This window comes from Prenolepis imparis, unplaced genomic scaffold (assembly GCF_030444845.1).
Source record: "Prenolepis imparis isolate NDT839.2.m4 unplaced genomic scaffold, iyPreImpa1.0 SCAF_7, whole genome shotgun sequence".
NCBI classification, from domain to species: Eukaryota; Metazoa; Arthropoda; class Insecta; order Hymenoptera; family Formicidae; genus Prenolepis; species Prenolepis imparis.
Window position 1 is genome coordinate 17,817,930 of NW_028141165.1, and position 20,588 is coordinate 17,838,517.

At 39.9% G+C, this 20,588-nt stretch overlaps 1 protein-coding gene across 1 annotated transcript; it reads right to left on the bottom strand.

The window, feature by feature from the left end:
• Positions 1 to 17,899: 17,899 nt before the first annotated feature.
• LOC145938683 (uncharacterized) lies at positions 17,900 to 20,327 on the bottom strand. Its single transcript, XM_083042449.1, has 2 exons — positions 20,217 to 20,327; positions 17,900 to 18,442 (listed from the first exon to the last, which is right to left on the bottom strand). Exons 1-2 carry the CDS (start codon positions 20,325 to 20,327, stop codon positions 17,900 to 17,902), a joined length of 654 nt encoding a protein of 217 aa, XP_082898575.1.
• Between the last annotated feature and the right edge of the window lie 261 nt (positions 20,328 to 20,588).

A 20,588-nucleotide genomic window follows, 5' to 3' on the forward strand; every position in this document is an offset into this window, starting at 1 on the left:
TGTTAAAGAAAATATAACTAGCGCGATAACAATAATAGACAAACTAACATACGACACGAACAATTGGTGAGCGCCAAACAATATTATTAAATAAGTATAATAATATACGTATTTATTTTTATATTTCAACACACATATACATACAAATTTATTATAATTTGTAATTAATTTATCCGCATCTTTCTTCTTTCTTATGAATTTGATGATTTACATTTAAACTAATTAGTTTAAAAGATCTTATTTTTGTTCATTCAAAGATGGCTTTGCAAATAATGCAATTTGTAATTAACTCTTATTGTAATATTTGCGATTGTGTAAACTTTTCTATAATCGTTTTCTAATCGGCAATAGAGAAGTAACCTAAACATAAAAATTAAGAAATATTAGGCACATTTAGACTGTGTGTGTCAATATTTACATTCATATAATGAATCATCACATGTTTCTGCGACCTTTTCTTTTACCTTTTATCAATAGTTTTATATCCATCGTATATTTTTTCTTGAAATAATTCTTCTTTTGTATTTAGTTATACACGATCTGTGATACATAGCGAATGTCATGCCACGTCGTAGCTGGAAGTGGGAATACTTCACGCCATATGGCACTAAGTATGCAGTATGTAATCTTTGTGAAGGCGTTTACGATCTTGCTAGTTTCAAAGTTAATGTAATGAAACACCTTAAAATTAAACATTGGGAAGTTTATCGCAATATTCGTTTAGAAGGGACATTAGAAAGTTGTCTGTCTCAAGTTGATATAATTGGAGACACTCGTATGAAATGCTTAATTTGTTATAAAACTTATAAGATATATAAATAGAGAATTTAAATAGGCTATATAGGAGCTGTACGCGGATTTCGGTGCGTTGATTCCAACGAAATTTAATTTTTCGTTGGAATTAAATACTTGTGCACGGGGCACGAATTTTTGCTTGGTACGTTGCCAAGACTTTTTCCGGAATAATCTCGACTCGAGATTTTTAATTCCGATTATCCCCTCTGACCCCCCTAAAGAAATATTGGCGGAAGGGGGGGTCAGAGGGAAAAATCGGAATTAAAAATCTCGAGTCGAGATTATTCCGGAAAAAGTCTTGGCAACGTACCAAGCAAAAATTCTGCAACATTTGACAGAGTGTCACGAAATTGATATACTGATTGATCTATGAAATCCCTGATTAACGGAATAAAAAGACAAAGCGGTAAATATTATTGTTTATGTTTTTCGAATAATTTATAATAACAATTTGAACTTAGTATTATATTTATATATGCACATGATTTAAGCAAAACTTTATAATATTGATTAATACAGTAATTTTTATTTTTTATTCTGTGTAGATTATTCAAGTTTATGCAGTTTAAATTTTAAAAGAGATGCTAAAGAAGTTGCTACAGTAATCGGTTGCAGCTTAAAATTTTGATTTTTATACAATTTCAAAGAAGAGTGAGAAGTCATCGCGCGCGTGTCCTCGATAAACAATCATTTACTTTTGCCTTTTTGATGTGTATAACAGCAGTGTTATATGAATTTCTTTATTATTATTATTATTATTATTATTATTAATTCTTTATTATTATAATTATTATTAAATTATTATAACTCTAATTATTAATTGTCCTTAATGATTATTGTTCATTGATTGTAATAATTGTAATAAAAAATGATAAAATCTTATAAATAAAAATTCAAATTTATACTTATAAAATAAATAATATAATTAAATAAGTATAATAATATGTTTCTCTTTTATTTATATTGCAACACACACACACATAAATTTATTATAATATACAATTATTTTATTCCGCATCTTTCTTCTTTTTTACCAACTTGATGATTTAATAAATTAATTAGTTAAACAGAAATTATATTTTTGCTAATTCAAAGAGCATTTTAGGCCGGATTGATAGAGCGATATATAGTTCTGGTTTTATCAATGCTTCGTATAGCATCGACATGAGTCGTAAATATTGAAAATCTCAGTTCTAATTTTATATTACTATTCAAAAACAGAGATATGCGAAGTAAAATGCTTTCTCCGAAAAGACTACAAGGACATTGTTTTACAATTTTTTTTCTTCTACCCAACTGCACAATTAAAACAAAAGTGTTCTTTATTGTTCTTCTTTGTTCTTACATAATGCTAGCTCTATCTTTTTTTCGATGAACATATTGGTTTGCTTTCTTTATTTTTATTTAAAAAAAAAACATAAAAGCATTAAAATTTCTAAAAAAAATATGTGTCTGTGAAAGAGTCTTGTATTATAAACATATAAATATATATACATATATATAAAATAAGTTGTATTATAAACATATAAATATATATACATATGTATAAAATAAGTGGTGCCGCGCTTGCTCACAATCGACCAAAAACCACAACGAAATTCAGTGAACCACTTGTGAACCATTCCATGCGACGGAGCAGAGTCCCCATAATACTTTTTTAGCTTTTCTTCAGTTTCCTTAATGGTTTTTCCACGCAAAAAGTAATGTTTTATTAGCACACGAAATTCACTTTTTTCCATTTTAGCAAAAAACACAAACTTATCCGCTTTAGAACGCTGTCAAAAAATTTCTATTTGACAGATCTACTTGAAACTTGGTGTGTATACTTAAATAAGATGGTAAATATCAGAAATAAAATTAGATTGCGATTTGAGTGCCATATCTTGTAAAATTCACTGACTTATCGAACTGCTTCCGTATATATAAACTTTTCTTATGTTTTTTAAGGCATTAAATATTTTTTTTACTTTTACTATTGTTAAAAAAGAAAAAAATAATAAAAATTAATTCATTAAGTCTGTAATAGTATTTAACTGTGCTTATTTCGAAACAATTATTACAAAATCGGCAAAAAAAAATAAAAATATGAAAAATATGGTCAAGAATTTTAGTAGCAGTAATAATAGTAATAGTTTTTAATATCTTTAAGTTATTAGCAAAAGAGAAGTAAGAGATCGGCTGATCCAGCGAGACGTTACATGTGTGTCTCGACGCGACAGTGAAATTGCGTGAGTTTACGCTGACATTCAGCAGCAGCGCGTAAAATGCATTTTTTACAAGCTATTTCTATCTCTCTTGTTATGCTCACTACTACATTATTAAATTATAAAATATGTTAATTATAAAAATATATTTAAAATAAATATATTATTTCAATAAGTGTACGTATATATGTTATTATTATTCTCTTATTCTTATTAATATTCTGGAATCACACATTGCATAGCAAAAGTTATAAGAAAAATATAACAAGCTTTTACTTTGAAATAAAGAACTAAACCAGCGAAGAATTAATATGCGTAAAAATAAAAATAAAATTTAATTAAGTTTTACATAATTATGTAGTGCTACTTCTCTAAATTCTTTTTCGTGAAATTTATGTTAATTTGTATACATTAAATATAGTATTTATATATGCCACTGATTACAGTTATTTTAATATATTTAATTTGTCAACACTGTGACGTGACGCTTTGGTACGCGTCCATCACAAGGGCGGTAACTCGACCGCGGAGGGGGTCTGGGGGTTGCGCCTCTTCTTGTCTGGGAGGGCGCCGATTTTTGTTCGGCAGACTTCTGCCGTTGTATCGTTTTCGCGTCTTTCGTTTTCGTTTTATTTCGTTTAGTCTCGTTCGCGTCTATAGTTCATTGTAGTTAGCGAGTCGCATAGGGTCCCCAGTGAACGGCGGAAGGAAGACTATGTCAAAGCAAGAAAGAAGAAGATGCTGGATACCGTAGGGAGGGAGCAAGGGGGGAGCCTCTCGCGCGCGACACGAAGAATTTTTCCCGGAAAAGGTCATGTATTCTCTTTCTTCTGCGCCCGATTCCCGCCGAGAAATTATGCTGCTTTAAAATTTACAGCAATATTACCGATGCTTAAGGAAACGGAGGTGTGGCTGCCCGAAAGACGCAAGGCCACGAGGACCGCCACCGCTACTGCAGGGCAGGTGGACGGCCTGGATGGCCCGAACGCCCCGCCGACCCAGGAAAGGATCCGTTGTCGGCCTGGCCAGCCGGACGGATCGCCAGGGCAATTAGCGGGCTTAATTAAGACGGGCCTACCAGCGAAATCACCGTTTAGAAAATCTACCCCGATATCGAAGAGGGGCAACCGGGTCGAAGAATTCGGCGCGGGACGCTATCTAACACCCCTTCCAGCGAGGGAAGCGCGATCGGTTGGGGGAAGCCAATGCGTGAATCGATGCGCGAGGATCGAAGGATCGAGAGTGAGGGCGCACCTCCCAGATTTTGACTTCCGAGGGACGACCACAGCCGGCGAAACCACTGCGCATCAATTTGTAAGGCCGCCACTTGGGGTAACCCGTAGAAGTAGAAGATCGGAGTAACGCCGGTCTCAGCTCGCGGAAAAGATCCGGCGTATGACCGGCAATTACCGTTTGTTTTGTTATTAGGAATTTTCGCGAAATACCGTATCGTTACCGAGCGAATTTTATAAATTGGAGATAAATTCGCTTCGGGGACGGGCTGAGGAGGGCCGGATACCGATTCCGTTTTTTTTGTACAAGCGAGCCCACTCAGAGGTGCCGGATCGTCGACAGTCATTCCCGTCTGTGTGTGTGTGTGTGTGTGTGATTTCGTTGGTCCTCATAGCGATCATTCTCGCGTCCGGAAGTTAAACCGAAGTCACTACTTTCGCGTTGACCTCTGTTACCGAAGAGAAACTCGGGTTTCGCGAAGCGACCGTTTTCCGGATCAAGATTACACGTCCCGCTGTATCGTGCGTAGATTCTCGGTTACTTCGCGGAGGGAGCGGGCGAATGAAAAGTATTAGTGGTCCGTATATTTTGTCGTTATCGTGTTTATTGTTTGGGAAAATTGAGGATAATTGTTACGCGTGTCAAGATTACGGTCAGAGTTGCCCGAGCGAGGGCCCGGATCACCGGAAAATTGTGAAGACGGCTTTCGATACGTTGCTTTGGTACACCCGTTGCGTGAAGACGCTTTCGCGCTACCGTTCGGGCTCTAGAGAATAGAAATTCGCGGACGCCTTCGACGATCTCCGTATCATATACCGAAAAATTGAATATCGGTATCTCTTTGATTATCGCCGCACTCTCTTTCATTTTTCCTTGCGACCCTTCTACCGCATTGCATTCCCCCTAAGAAATCCGACATTTATATTACTCCGTTATTATTGTCGCGAATATTGTTACCGGCGTATGCTGAACAACTGTACAAGCTATTCTCCTTTTTAGTATAATATATGTTCTACTTTCTTTCTATGTAAAGTGAGCTTGGGATTTATTACGACACTCTCTCCAGATTCCTCTCCCCCTAAGAGAACCACGTCGCTCTCCGCAGAGCTACCGAAAATTCGCGTGTCGCGTATTAGTGCGTTAATTGAGACGGCGCGATTACGCGCGCCTGGCGCCCAATATTACCTGCTACCGTTCGGGGTTTTCCCTGATACCGAGCTACCGTTTCTCTTTCCTTTTTTTGGCATTTTGGGGTGATTACTCGAGATTACCGTTAATTTGGCCGTGTGCCCTCGAACCACGGCGGATTCGAGCGGAAAACACGTCGCAACACATTTAAACTATTCTAAAAATCTTAATATTATTTTAAATTTTCAAATTATTTATTAACCTGTGCTTATGTAATGTAATTTGTTTTTAATATTTAATACAATTTGCACTAATAAAATAAGATTTACAACTTTACAAATTATATACAAATTATATACAAATTATATACAAATTATATAGTTAACAATATTGCAAATTACATAAAAACAGTTTTAAAATATATATGTTTTTTACTATAAAAGTTTACAATTATTAATACATATGTAATATATTATCAGATTTAAATATAAATAATCATATATTATGTACAATTATATTATATACATATACATATATATATATATTTATATATCGCTCATTTGCTGCAACAATGACATAACTTAGAAATCAAAAATTTTCGAGTGGAATACAGGGAGAAAAGTTGCTACATTTGTACTACTATTAAATCATGTCTCCTGAAAAATCACAGTTTTTTAGTTATGTCATTGTTGCAGCAAATAAGCGCGTTATACATATGTATAATATATATAAATTTTTTTTATTTATAGATAGATAGATATATCTTTATTGTTTTTCCTCAGAGTTACAAAAATTTTACACTTATACCTCCTCTTCCTCTTCCTAGCGTCTATGCTTTACATATATATAGGAAAAAAAAATACAGTAAAACAAACATAAAATAAAAATAAAGAAATTAAGTAATTAACAAAATTCGCCATCGCATATTTCTATTTACAGAGAAAGAAAATTACAAAAAACAAAAAACAAAATAATTAAAATTATACTTTGAGAGAGAGAAAGATATCGCTCGCTCGCTCGCTCGCTATTATTGATATCGTATACGCATACGCACGCTATTTCCCCCCTTCCCTTCTTGGACTCCCGTTTCCGTTCACACACTTTCTCCTATCTCACATTCTCTCCCTCTTTCAATCTCTCCTTCACTCTCCCTATTTATAAGCCTCTCCACTTCCCTCAACCAATCCTCTCCTTCCCCTTCCTCCCCCAAAATTTTCCCAACTTTTTCCTGCCATGTACATCCTACCTCCCACACCACACATTCCTCCCACAGATGTTCCCACGTCTCCGTTCCCCACTCACACACCCTACATTTCCTGTCTTCTTCTTCTTTCCAATATTCTCCCTCCCTTATCCCATCTCCTAGCCTAAACTTCGCTAGCCTCTGCCACCTACTTTCTCCCTACCTCTTTTTCAAATATCCTGGAACTCCTTCCTCCCCCTTAATCCACTGATACCATTTGTTACATTTCGACGCCTTTATCTTCTCCCATCTTTCTTCCCTTTGCATTCTTCTCTCCCTTTCCCATAATTCTTCTCCCTTTACACCTCCTTCTCTTACTTCCTCTACCTCCTTTATATTCCAACCTCCTTTTTCCCAATAACCTATCCTTTCCTCTTCCCATCCCTTTATAACCCTCCCTTCCTTCGCCCTTCTTTTTATCTCTTCCCAGCATGCCCTTGCTAATTCTCCTCTTTTTCCTTCCTCTAACCTCCTTTCATATCCCCATGCCCTTACACCGGCCCTTCCCCTCAACCTCTCTCTATGCACTTCCTCTCTTACTAAATACCCTGCTGTACTTCTTCTCATCCCTAATATCCATCTTAAATATCTATCATGAATTCTCTCTATTTCTTCCCTTTCTTTCCATCCTCATATTTCCACTCCATAACTAATTACCGTCCACACTAGTCTGTCAAATAACCAAATCCTCTTTCCCCAATCTTTTGCGAATTTCCTTTTCCCAATTCCCCACACCTGTGCCATTATCGCCGCTTCTTTTTTCACTCTATCTCTTATTTGCGCTTCCTGCCTGCCGTTATATTTTATTACATATCCCAGATATTTAAACTCACCTACTTCTTCTATTTCCTTTCCTTTCCACCTCCATTGTACTCTCTTCCATCTTCCTCCCCCTTTCCTACATCTCATGACTTTCGTCTTTCCCACATTTAATTCCATCCCCTTCTCTTCTAAGTACCTCTCTAATTTTCCTATTATTCATCCCCTTCATCCCCTCCTCATCCTCCGCCAATACTGCAATGTCATCCGCATATGCCAAGGTATATATCTTTCTCTCTCCTAACCTCACTCCTCCCCATCCCCCTTTCCCTAGAAAATCGTCTATGTCTGCTAACAGCAACGTAAACAAACTTGGACTCAGCGGACATCCTTGCCTAACCCCTTTAACTGTCCAGAATTTCTCTCCTTCCTTTTCCCCAACCCTTACTCTGCTACTTGTTTCCCTTAAGATTTCTTTGCATCTTCTCACTAACCCCTCTCTTACCCCTCTCTTCCTCATCGCCTCTATAAGTTTTCCCCTATCTACCGAGTCGAAGGCCGCCTTCATATCCACAAATAGAATCATCATTTTCCCTCCCTTCCTGTTTACCTGCCTATTTATCAAATAATTCAATGTAAATATTATCTATAGTCCCCATCCCTCTCCTGAAACCTGTCTGACTCAGTGGTAGCAGTCCCTTCTTTTCTATATCTTCTCTTAATCTTTCCGCCAAAATTGTCGCATATACTCTGTAAGCCGTCTGTGTCAACGTCACCCCCCTATAGTCTCCCACCTTCTCTCCCTCCCCCTTCTTAATGATCGGCACTATATCCCCCATTTTCCAATCCTCCGGCCACCCCTCCCCTCTCCATATTTCCTACATATCTCCCATAATCCCTCCTCTATCTTCTCTCCTCCATATTTCCATACTTCATTCGCTATCCCATCCCCTCCCATCGCTTTCCCATCCTTCATCTTCTTTACTGCCTTCTCGAGTTCCTCTTTCCTTAACTCTTCCTCTCCTTTTCCTCCTCCCCATACCGTTTTCCACCCTACCCCTCCTAATAGTACCCACCCCCCTAAAATACTCATCCCACTCTTCCATCTCTATTTCTTCATTAACCCTTTTTCTTCTTCTTCTCTCCTTATTTACTACCTTCCATACCTGACTCTCCGTTTTAGCCTCACTTACTTCCTTCTCCCATCTTTCTATCTCCTCTTTTTTCTTTCCCTCACACAAAACTTTATACTCCCGTTTCATTTCTTTATACCTCCTTCCTTCTCCCCCCTCTCTTCTCCACCTTTTCATTTCCCTTTTAACTTTTTCCTTCCTTTCTCTACATTCTTCGTCCCACCATCCTCTCTCCTTTTTGCCTCTCTCCTTCCCTTCTATCCTCTCTAATGTTTTCTTAATTTCTCTCTTTAATACATTCCATTCTTCTTCGATCCCTCCTCCATTTTTTATTTCCCTCTCAAAGGCTTCTCTAAAGTCTTTCCTTCCTTCTTCTGTCCAATCTCCTCTATTTAATCTCCACCTGCCCTTGTTCCCTCCTAAACTTCCCTTTTCTCCTTCTATCCATACTACAACTGGTCTATGGTCCGAGTCCATCCTGTCCTCTACTCTAAACTTTATCACTCTTTCCCTCGTTCTACTGTTTCCTATCACGTAATCAATCACCGAATTTCCCCTCTCTCCCACATATGTCCATTCCCCTTCCTCATCTCCCTTATAGTTCCCATTAAGAACCGACCATCCCTGCTCTTCTAAGAAGCTACGTAACTTCTTTCCCTCTCTATTAATTTTCCCATCTTTTGATTTCCTTTCCTCTTCTATATTTTCTTCCTCTACTATTCCTCCCTCTCTCCCTATCCTGGCATTAAAGTCTCCTCCTATTATTGTTCTCCCTTTTTCTCCTTTCTCCTCCGTCCATTTCTTTAACTCTTTCAACTTCTTCTCCATGTCATTATTAATGTATACCCTACCACTCTCCATTCCTCACCACCCAATCATACTTTTATACTCATCAAACCTTCCCTATCTTCTCTTTCCCTCTCTCTTTCCACTCTTATTCCCATTCTAATTCCTATTATCATCCCCCCCATTGCCCTTCCTTTCCTATTCTTTCTTCCCGCCTATTGCTTCATCCATGTATATCCTTTCGGCAGTCTCATACTAACTCTCTCCCATCCTTTACTATCTATCCACGTCTCACATAAAACTATCACGTCCCATTCCTCTAATCCTTTCCAAAAGTCTCTATCTTTGTTTCCTAAACCTGCTACATTCCAGAACCCTATCTTATATACTCCTTTTTCCCTTCTTCTCTCCCTTTCCCTCTCTTCCCCTTGCTTTTTCCTCTCCTTCTCTCCTTCATCCCCTTCCCCCACTCCTCCTCCATATTCCCTAATGTCCTCCTTCTCCCTCCTTATCTGCCCCTTCCTTGTTCCCCCTTTCTTTCCCTTTCCTCTAATACCTCCCTCCTTTTCCTCCCTCTTCTATCCTTCAACTCTTCCTCCTCCTCATCCCATATCCATACCTCACTTCCTATCCATAATTTTCCATATCCTATCCTCACTTTCTCTCCTCTCTTTTCCTCCTCCCCTGCCAATTGTCTTAATTTCCATTTTATCTTCCTTTCTTTAAACGTTTGATCCTCACCTATCCATATTTCCTTCCCTTTCAACTTTTTCTTATTCTCTAGAATTCTCATTTTATCTTCCTCTGACTTTAATCTAACTATCACCATCTTCCCCTTCTCCTCATTCCCTGCCTTTATTTCCCTTACTTCCTCAATTTCTACCGTCGTTCCTATCTCTCTACATATCTTTTCTACTCCTTCCCTAATCTTTCCTTTCTCTTCTTTAATTCCCTTGAAAATTAGATTTTTTCTTTTCTTTTGTCTTTCCTCCCTTTCCATACTCCCCTCTATTGTTACGTCCGGGGGTGCAGTTGCGGCGTAAATTTTACGAAATTTAAATCGCGACCTACGAACTCGAACTGCGGGGCGGACTACGTCGTATTTCGGAATTACTCCGGGGATACCCACGACGACAGGTATTTCCTTTATGGTCACGGTTGCGTTTTGGGAGAAAGGGAGCGTTTCGTATAGGTTCGATTACTGACGAATCAGTCCATGTATCCGCGGAATCGTTCGAGTGAATCGTTGACGGAGTGGAAAATAGTGATTACTGTATTACCATCCGAGTCGATACGGTAGGGTTCTTCACCACGGCGGTACAGAAGGTAAGCTCGTTGGCAATGATAACAAGGGTGGTCGATGTCACGTGTTGTCGACAGTCGGTAAAAATTGCAGACTGAGCAAACGACTCCGGTCGGTACGTCGCCGATAACGAGGAGATGCTTAGCGCAAGTTAACCACTCAGATTGCACGCCAATAGGTAAACGCATACGGCAATCCGTACAGAGAGCGGCACTTGTTTCCTTATTAATAAAACCGATTATCCGTTGGCAATACGGGAGGTTATTTAGGGTTTCTTCAATAATTTCTTCCTCGGAATCATCCTCGGGGAGGAGCAAAGTGGTGGGGATGTCCAAGTGTGACGGTATTATTGGACACATAGGAGTTAATTGTTTAAACTAATGTTAGTTAAAATAAATAGTTGCCATGAGGTCGATTTGAATGTTCTAACACGTTCACGAAGTTTCTAGATATTCTGGAAAGATTTAGAATTTTCCAAAGGGTTGACTGTAGGATACCTACTGCAGTTTTATGAGGGCCATAAACTGACCCTTGATAAAAAAAAAAGGTTTCGCACGATTTCTCTTTTTGGGAGATGAGAAAATTTAAGACGCGCAGAGAATATTCTGGAAACCACGTGGTAAGCTAATATTTCTAAAATTGCAAGAGAATTTATTAGTTATTATTGTTAAGTGGTTCAAAAATGCGTAGACGTAGTTTCCGAAATAGATTCTTGTATTTCGCGGGTTCCTGGGCAGAAGGGAGGCTCGTGTTGTAAAGAAATATCTTGAGCACCTACCTTATTTAATTTCCAAGGAATGGACAACGACTGGATGGCGATGATCCGGGGTACCCGCGTTGTAGAGGGTGTACAGGATGCCAGACCTTTCTGCAGATACCTTGTACGGCGTGGATCGTTGTCCGGGATGTCGTTCAATGGCACCTTGGAATTCTTGATTTCGATCGCGTGCAATTGCGTAGGCCACTCCCGTAATTTAACGTCCGCGTGATTATTATTATTATTATTAATGCTAAAAGGCACGGAGTCGCCGAACAATCTATCGTATTCCGCGTCGTTATGATAGTCGATTCCAATGAAATTAGAGAGACCACGTGTTGATTCAGTGCGATGTAGTCGTGCTGTTATACGCCGTAGTTGATTCTTTCTTCCTGCACGGCGTGTTTTAGGCATTATAAAATTTAAACATTCTGAACGTCGTTTCGCTTCTGCAATAACTAACGTGCGGCGGTCCTCACTGTTCGTTGTTGCTTTCGGCGAGAGATTATGAGCGGTTCGTCCTCTCTGAATAATCACTACGAGGTTCAGGAAATATTTCTATGTTATAGAATAGTAATTTGTTAGGAATGGATTATTTGACGCGTGTTTTAGGCATTGTAAAATTTAAACGTTCTGAACGTCGTTTCGCTTCTGCAATAATTAACGTGCGGCGGTCCTCACTGTTTGTTGTTGCTTTCGGCGAGAGATTATGAGCGGTTCGTCCTCTCTGAATAATCACTACGAGGTTCAGAAAATATTTCTGTTATAGAATAATAATTTGTTAGGAATGGATTATTCGACGTGTGCAGGCGAGAGAATTCGAGATGCGTTGTAGAAATAATATAGGCTTGGAGATACACGAGGTTGGAACTAATTTAGAATGAATTTAGAATATATATATATATAACACTTTTATTCTAGTATAACACTACGAGTAATACAAAGTATCTAAGTTAAATTTTAGAGTTAGAATCTTAGAGTTAGAGTCTTAGAATTAGAATTAGAATCTTAGAGTTAGAATTTGAATTTTAGAATTCGGAGAGAGTCTTAAAGGTGACTGCTCTGCTTGACGGCGCGATTAGAACTGAGCTCCTCTGGGCTCGCTCTGAGGTCCTTCGGTTTTCGGCAGCTCGGTTGCGGCGGCCGAGAGTGGGGGAACTCTCTAGAGTAGGGAGTTGCCGTGGTAGGGAAGTTCCCAGGTGCTGCGGAGCGCCGCGCTCAGGCACTAGGCGGAGTTAGATGTCATGGCCGGCATTGGCGCGCATTTCAAACGGTGTTATAAGAACTTAGAATTATTTTGCATAGGAGTGAAAAATTTAAGTAGCCGGACGTGACACTATCTTTTTAATCCTCTCCTCTATTCCCTCTCCTGTCCTATTTTCCTTTACACTCTTTTCTAATCTATCTATTCTCCTCTTCGTCTCCTCTCTTTCCTCTTCCCATTTCTGCTCTTTTCTTCTCATCTCTAATTTAATCCCTTCTATCTCCCTCTTTATTTCCTCCATACCATCCTTCACTTCTTCCCTCCCTATCTTCCCTTCCTTTTTTAGATCCTTGATCTCCTTCAAAATCAATCCTACCATATCCTTCTGTGCTTTTTTAGCTGTCCCTCCTTCATCCCCTTCCTCCCCTAACTCCTCTCTCGATCTCTTAAGCCACCCATCTATCGCTCCTGTTGTTACCATACTACCTTTTCTCCCTGTTACTATGTCCTACTTTCCCTTTCGGAGTTACACTTCCCATCTCCTCCACTTTCTCTACTTCCTTGCTTGTCTCCATCTCTCTTCTCCGTATACTTAATTTCCCTTATCCTTTATTAATGTCTCTCAATTTTCCCTAGCTGTTTCGTCTCGCCTAGTTCCCATCAGATTTCGCTCCCTCCTTTCTCACTTCACACGCGCCTCTATTCTCTTCTTATTTCGTGCCTACCTTGCCTACCTCTCTACTTTCACTCTCTTTTTCCCTCTTACCTTTTCTCTCCTTACCCCACCCTTATTTCTTTCACTCCACACTCACCTCCACTCTCAAATCACACACCTCTTTATCTCACACACCCTCTCCAACTCTCAGATCGCCTCCCAAAACTCGCAGCTCACACACACACGTGTCACTCTCCTAACCTACCGGAAACGGAAGTCCATTTTTTTTTTTTTTATTTATATGAATATTATATTATATTATATTACATTGTATATACTATCACATAAAATAAATGAATAAGTTCATATTGTAGATAGATTAAAATAGTAGTTGATTGATACAGATAAGTAGTATGTGGGCCACTATAGTGAGTCAAAACAAACCCCCATCACTCGGCCACTGGCGCCAGAGGGGCGTGGCTAGACAGGGCTTTTCGATCCGTGATTGGTCGATCCGCTAATAGGGATCATTAGGCCCAGGGCTCTGATAGGCCTAACTATAGTGGCCCAGCACTCTGATTGGTTGGTTTTGTTTTTGGGAAGAGATTGGAAGAGTAGGCAGGGTTTTTGAAAAAAGCCGACAAAATGGCGATAAAATATCGTGGTATAGCGTAGCAGGCGTGAGCATTATAGCACCCCACCCTGTCTATGATAGGCTCTAACTATAGTGGCCCAGCACTCTGATTGGTTGATTTTTTTTTTGGAAGGGTAGGGGGCGAGCAGACATCGTTTCTGAAAAAAGCCGAGAAAATGTCGATAAAAAAAACGCGGTATAGCGAAGCCGTCATAGAGCGGTTGGTTCCCGGTGATCGTGTATAGCGCTGAAAAAAGATAAATAAAAAACGCACTAATTTCGGCTGACCGTCGTTACTCGGCGTCGCATTGACGGGTAGCGTCGGCATCGTCGCTAATAAAGAAAACAAAAAGATATACAAAAAATACACGCGGCTAGCCTCCGCTTTCAATTTAGGCTAATTATCGTCACCTCGGGTAACAAGAAGAGGCCTAATAGAAAACACGTGCATTCGAGTTCGCATTCTAGTGACGCTATGTAAAGGTTTTATTGCTGAAAAAAATAAAAAAGTACAAGCGGCTAGTGCCCGCTTACAATTTCGGCTAATCGCTTCAGTGTCGCGTTGTCGGATATTACGCCTCGACACCTCGGGTAACAAAAGGAAGCCTAATAGAAAACACGCGCATTCGAGTTCGCATTCTAGTAAACGATACGTAGGAACAGATAGGAAGGGTAGCATTCGCTGACAATGGGCGGGTAATAAAACAAAATATGTTCGGGCATCGGAGACTGAGACGCAATATTTAGACAAATGTCGTTGCCGAGACCGTAAATTACGCTAAAGATTTTAAAAAGATCGTGTTTCTATTTCGCTATGAGGTAAAGGGTAGAAGATGTCGGAAAAATATAAAAGAATTCAAGTAAAAAAGTTTCACACACATTTATTATAAATTTTTCATATATATATTGATATTACAAATACATAAAGTTAAAAGCGATACATAAAGTATGTTATTAAAATTACTGAATTAAATATGATATCGGTTAGCAACTACGTTAACACGTTTCTTATTTCAACGAAGAAAGATTTTGCGAAATAAATGTACGATTAATCGATCGTTATGTTCACAATTTTCGGTAAATAGAGTAAGAAATTGATTAAGATCGTAACCGACAGACATGTAATATAGAAATACACAGCTATATTGTCCGCAAGTTTGTGAGAAAAATCCTTGTAGTTGTCGGGTATTCCATCGATGGATGATGGAGTTTCGTCGAAGACGAAGGAGAAATCCGGGTTCCAGAGGCGGTATTCCGTAGCTGTCGAAGTAGGTGCCTGTTCCGTGTTCATCGAGGAAAAAGGCGACCCAATGTTCTCCAGGTCGTTTATGATCGTCTGTATTAGCGACGATAGTCGACCTCGTCCACAACCTCGGAACTCTGTCGGCGGGATAGACACCCACATGCTTGGCATCGATATGGCGCAATGCTCGTAGAATTTCGCAAGAGTTCATTTTTTCGACACAAAGACGAACGCGTCGATCCTGGTATTATTTATAACTTCGGTTTTTATTTCTCCCGCAAATCTTTCTTCTTTTTCTTCTTCTTTTTTAATTGTCTGCTCGACGCTTGACAAATTTATTGTCTCTATTATATTATCCGTTTGAGTTTGAATATTACGAATTAGAACGGGATTGACATTTATGTTGCTAGCAGCGTAATCCTTGTCGCAGTCAGTTTTCACGCTTTCGTAGCCATCATCATCGTCGTCGTCGTCGTCGTCACTCCATTGATAATTTTCGGGAGAACTACAAGTAGTGGACTGACTAATACTGAGAGTATCGCTGCTGCCGGTATTATTTTGATCGAGTAGCCAGCGTTTCAATTTGTAAGCGTTATGTAAGGCGCAATGAAATATCTCTCGAAATCCGTGATGAGCGTAATCCACACTCTTCCTCCAACAATAGATTTTTGAATGCTGGAGAGATACCTTCCAAATTATAGATCTCTCTGGAAAGTAGATTTCGCAAGTAATGTGCTTTTTCACTGCCTCTAACGTAAATGTGACGCGTGTGCCTTATAATTTCACGTAAATGCCGCGTAAAATATTTTGGATTATTTTCACGTGCGCGCGCTGTGCGCAAACATGAGACTGAGCAATACATTTTACTTTTGGGAGACAGATGCTGCGATTGTCGATTATCAGTGTCTCAAATAGTATCATGCAGTCTGTGTCCTATTTGCACGCAATAAACTTTGGGAGATTGTGCCGGGATACAGATACTGATATTTAAGTAGTTTCCGATGTGTAGGAATTGGTAAGTATTCTTTTTAAACTAAAAATTAAAAAAATACTGTAACGGAGCCTTTCGCGAGCTCGGGATAACGCAGTCGGGATCAGGGCTCGTGAAGGATGAGACAGCGAACGCGGTAACTATAATTAAACAAAACGAACTTTATTACATGTATGTTGTGGTTATGTACAAGTGGGCGTGTATGGGTGGTGTGAAGGCATGTGTATACGTCGCACGCGTCTATAGATGTTTGGCGATCAACTGACAGCTGTATCTCGGGCTTTAAATCGCCGCGGTGTGTGTCTGTGTGTGTGTGTATCTGTTTGTATCGACTCGTACGGTGGTGTGTATCGGTATCGGCTCGCGACGCGGTTGTGTTTACACTACAGCTAGGCGCGGGTGTCGGCGCGACGCAAGAGCCGGCCGGAGTTTTTGCCGGTGCGTGCGTCAGCGCGTACAGAAAACCGCGTCGGGTGAGAGCGGCCGCTCTCTTCGATATATCGAACGGCACGCTTATAATGCGAGGCGGGCGTCGCGCGGTGTGTTCCGTGGCGCGGGGATCCGCGGAGGTTCGCGGATATCGTATGGACGGCGTTCCACAGCCGTCCACTTATTCGCTTGTGGACGCGCGAGGCGGGAACGCAACGGCGGCCGAGAAATCTCGGCAAAGGTGGAGCTCCACCTAATTGCCGCCGATGCGCTTGGTGCGAGAGACGGGATTTATGTATCTCGAGACAATCTCGGGAGAGGCAGTGGATCCGTCTACCTCGGATACATAGGTTCGTAGGTTTGCGGAAGCCGGAGGTTTGAGTGGACTATCTTCGCAGAGGCAGCGAAAGCGTCTACCTTGATCTCTATTCTTCGGTTTTGGAGGATTCGGTGATACGGCGGAGTAGGAACGGTATCTGAGAGAGCTCTTATCGCGAGCTCTCTTTTTATACGGGGCCGGATGCCGGATCGAAGGAGAGGGAGAGAGGGAAGTGGTAATCGGGTTGTTACGGCGTGCGGCGGGCGTCTTCGTTCCCGAAGCCGTTTTCGGGTAACCGTGTTTAACGGTTTGATTAATTTTTGGCGCTTGGCGCCTGTTGCTTAGCCCGGCCGGTGTTCGCCGGGCGCAGCCTTCCGACGGGTGGGCGGTCGGGAATGACGCGGGGGTGTCGTTATAATACTAATAAAAAAATTTTTTTCTGTTATGCAGGAGTCCCGCATCCACCGCCTCGCAGCAGCTGCCACCGCCCGAGCGCCGTCTCGAAGCCGCAGCTAACATCACCCACCACCAACTTATATAACATGTTATTTCATATATTATTTTTATTCTTTTATTTTATATTGTATTTTTATATTTTTTATAATCTAATATTTAAATTTTATATATTTTATATTCATTCATATTCATTTATATTCATTTGTATATTCTTTTTAAAATTTTAAATTCACACACACACACATATGTAAATACACATTTATATTAATTAAATTATTAATATAAAAAAAATGTGTTAATTTTAAAATTCCTCTCCTTTTCCTTTCTTCTAAGCGCTATCTCTCTCGCAATCTCTAGCCTCTCGCTACCTCTCTCTCCTATGCGCTATCTCTCTTACGGTTCCTAGCCTCTCACTACCTCTCTCTCTCTTCTAAGCGCTATCTCTCTCACGGTCCCCCCTTGCCCGCATGACGTTATTCTTCACAACTATTGGGAGCTACGTATAAGAGCTGGAGGGCTGTTTACAGATAGGAGAAAGATGGTGGATGGAAATGCGTGCGAAGAAATTACATCATAATTTAGACTTAAAAACTCTTTATTATTCTTTTACATATTTTTTCTTACATATTATGGGCTAAAAACTAAAGACGCCAGCTCGCAATCGACGAGTTGATGCTTATTGAAAACGTTATTAGCACGAATTACATTTGATACTTCTTTATTACTCTTTACAGTAGACGCGATATTGGAGAATTGCGTAAACTTGGCATCGATTGTCTCGGTAATTTTAACCAATCGATCAAAAGTTATATCAATGCATTGATCGAGATCGAACATACGGTGTAACGTCGATTCGACCATCATCATGCATACATTTAAAGATTCGAGACTTATGAGTTTGACGTTGTTAATCGTATGAACTTTTACATTTAGCGGTCCAACGCTTATAAAACTGTGGATATCTTTAGAGTCGTTCCGAAGAAAATTCTTAATATTGTGACGCTGCTCGTAGAGTCCCTTCCACGTTTCGAGAGATAATATCAGTTCCTTTCCTCGATGATCTCCTATGACAATCCCCACGTAACTCGGTGGACATACGTTGATACCAATTTCGAGAAATTTGAATTCCGTAGCTGTCAATGCGTATCGTCTACCTAGAACCGCACAAGGCTGTAGAAAAAAAAGTTAAATTAGTTTAAAAAAATAAAACAATTTGTAAAAATGTAAGAAAATAAAAAAAAATAGTTAAAGAAAACTTACTTTTCACATTTGTTCTCAAACGATGGAGTTTTATAACGACTCAGTACAAAATTATTCACGCGTCTGCCGGGACCGCTGCTGCTGCTTCTTTCGACGTAGTACATTTCTTTAGGTTGTTATAGCCCGAACTATAACCAGTAGTTATTAGAAATTAGAAATTACTGAATATCTTTATAGAATACTGTAAAACATTTTTGCTTATAAAAGAGCGCTCTCGACAAACGCTCGTCGCGTGAAAACGCTAACGCAGCGAGACACGCGCGAAGCACCGGAAACCGCGAGACGCAAGCGAAGACCTGCGACTTCAACCTGCTTCGCTTGCAGTTAGAACAAAAATGCGTGAATATTACTAACCAATCAGAAACCTGTTTCCAAGGGCCTCTCCCGAAAGAAATCCAAGAAACAAAGAATATAAAAGACCGAGAGTCAGCCCGCGAAAGGAGTCGCAAATTAAGATCTAAATAAGAAGTAACGAAATCGCTAATAAAAGATCGAATCATTAAACAGAGTTAATGCGAAACGGTTAATACCTAACAACCGACTACTATAAGAATACCTCTAAATCGAGAGAAGGGCGAGAATAAAGGGAAAACTCTATTTAAGTGAAATAACGAGTATATATTTCTAAGTATACACATTCTTGGCTCCTACGACATCCTGTGCGACCCGAGGATTCTCATCCTTTTCACTCGGCGCAACCCCAGTGCCGTACGACGGCACAACAGGTTGTGAAAAGTGAACTATCGGTACAAGCGGTTAACGTGACACTGATCGTATAAAAATTAAGAGTGATGCTCTTTTTCCAAAAGTAGTGGGGTAGATTAGTAATAAATGTGGTGGGAGAGTATCTAAAAGTGCTTCTAACGCTCTGAAATTTAGGGGAAGGGAGAGACGACGCTCGGACAACTTAAACGGACAATTAAAAAGAATTCTCAGATACCACTCGCGAGGGAAGAAATAGGTAGGGGGAATAAGAGATAAAACGTATTAATGTTTAAATGTTTTATTTTTCCAAATCTTGTAATTTTTTCTGCCGTTGCGACCACCAGTTAAATATTTTGAGTACATTTTGTAATGCACAATTCTTAACATGTTTTCTACATCGCATAGTGTTTTTAACATCTACATTATTTAGAGACTCGATATCATCGTAATCAGCATCCATCTCGATGATTAAGTTTTCTATCGCATCATCATCATCATCATCAAGCATATCAGCCAACCATTTTTGTTTATGGCATCCCTTAACATATACGGTACACGGCATTTCATTATCTTCAACCACAGCTGTTGTAATCAATCGTTTCGCCATGCTGTACGAAACGATTCCGTCCTCCCATTGTAGTCCATGATGATTCGCCATTAACCATGAAGCTTGAGACTTTTCGGATTTTGTAAGGAGATGTCATGGTACAGGACTCCGAAAAAAGTAGTGTGCGAGAATATTTCCTCTTCTCAGCACTGCCACCTCCTTCACGATAAATTTTCCCGAAACGATGAATCCTTGCAGATCAACGAACGTTGGTACAGACATGATGAGATTTCTCTCTCTTTGATGCGTCAGTCAAGAAGAATGACAACCATCTCACAGCACTTTGATCTATATCCTACTCCTCTTCCCCCTCTCTAAATTGTTGTTGTCTAAACTCGATGTTATCGCGAACACTTAAGTGATTTTGCGCACAATGTTGGTCAACAGGTTGTACTGGATCACGCGATCGTGTATAATGAGGCAGTACGCAGTGGTATTCATCGGCACGTTCTCCTTATACTCGAATTCCAATCTCACATCCATGGTTGCGCTCTTGACCGATTCGTTTTGTCGAGAACAATCAATTATCACGAACGGACCGTTACGTAGAAACATTGAGACGGTGAGACTCGACTTGAGATACTCGTATCCATAATAGTTCTTGCAGAAACGCGCATACGTATCGTACAAAATCGACCATCTGTTTTATCGAAATCCAGATTCATATCGTCATACGGATAACATTCCGAATTTAGATAGAGTTTCACGTTGGTCATCTTGCAATCGTCGAATCGACTCATATCC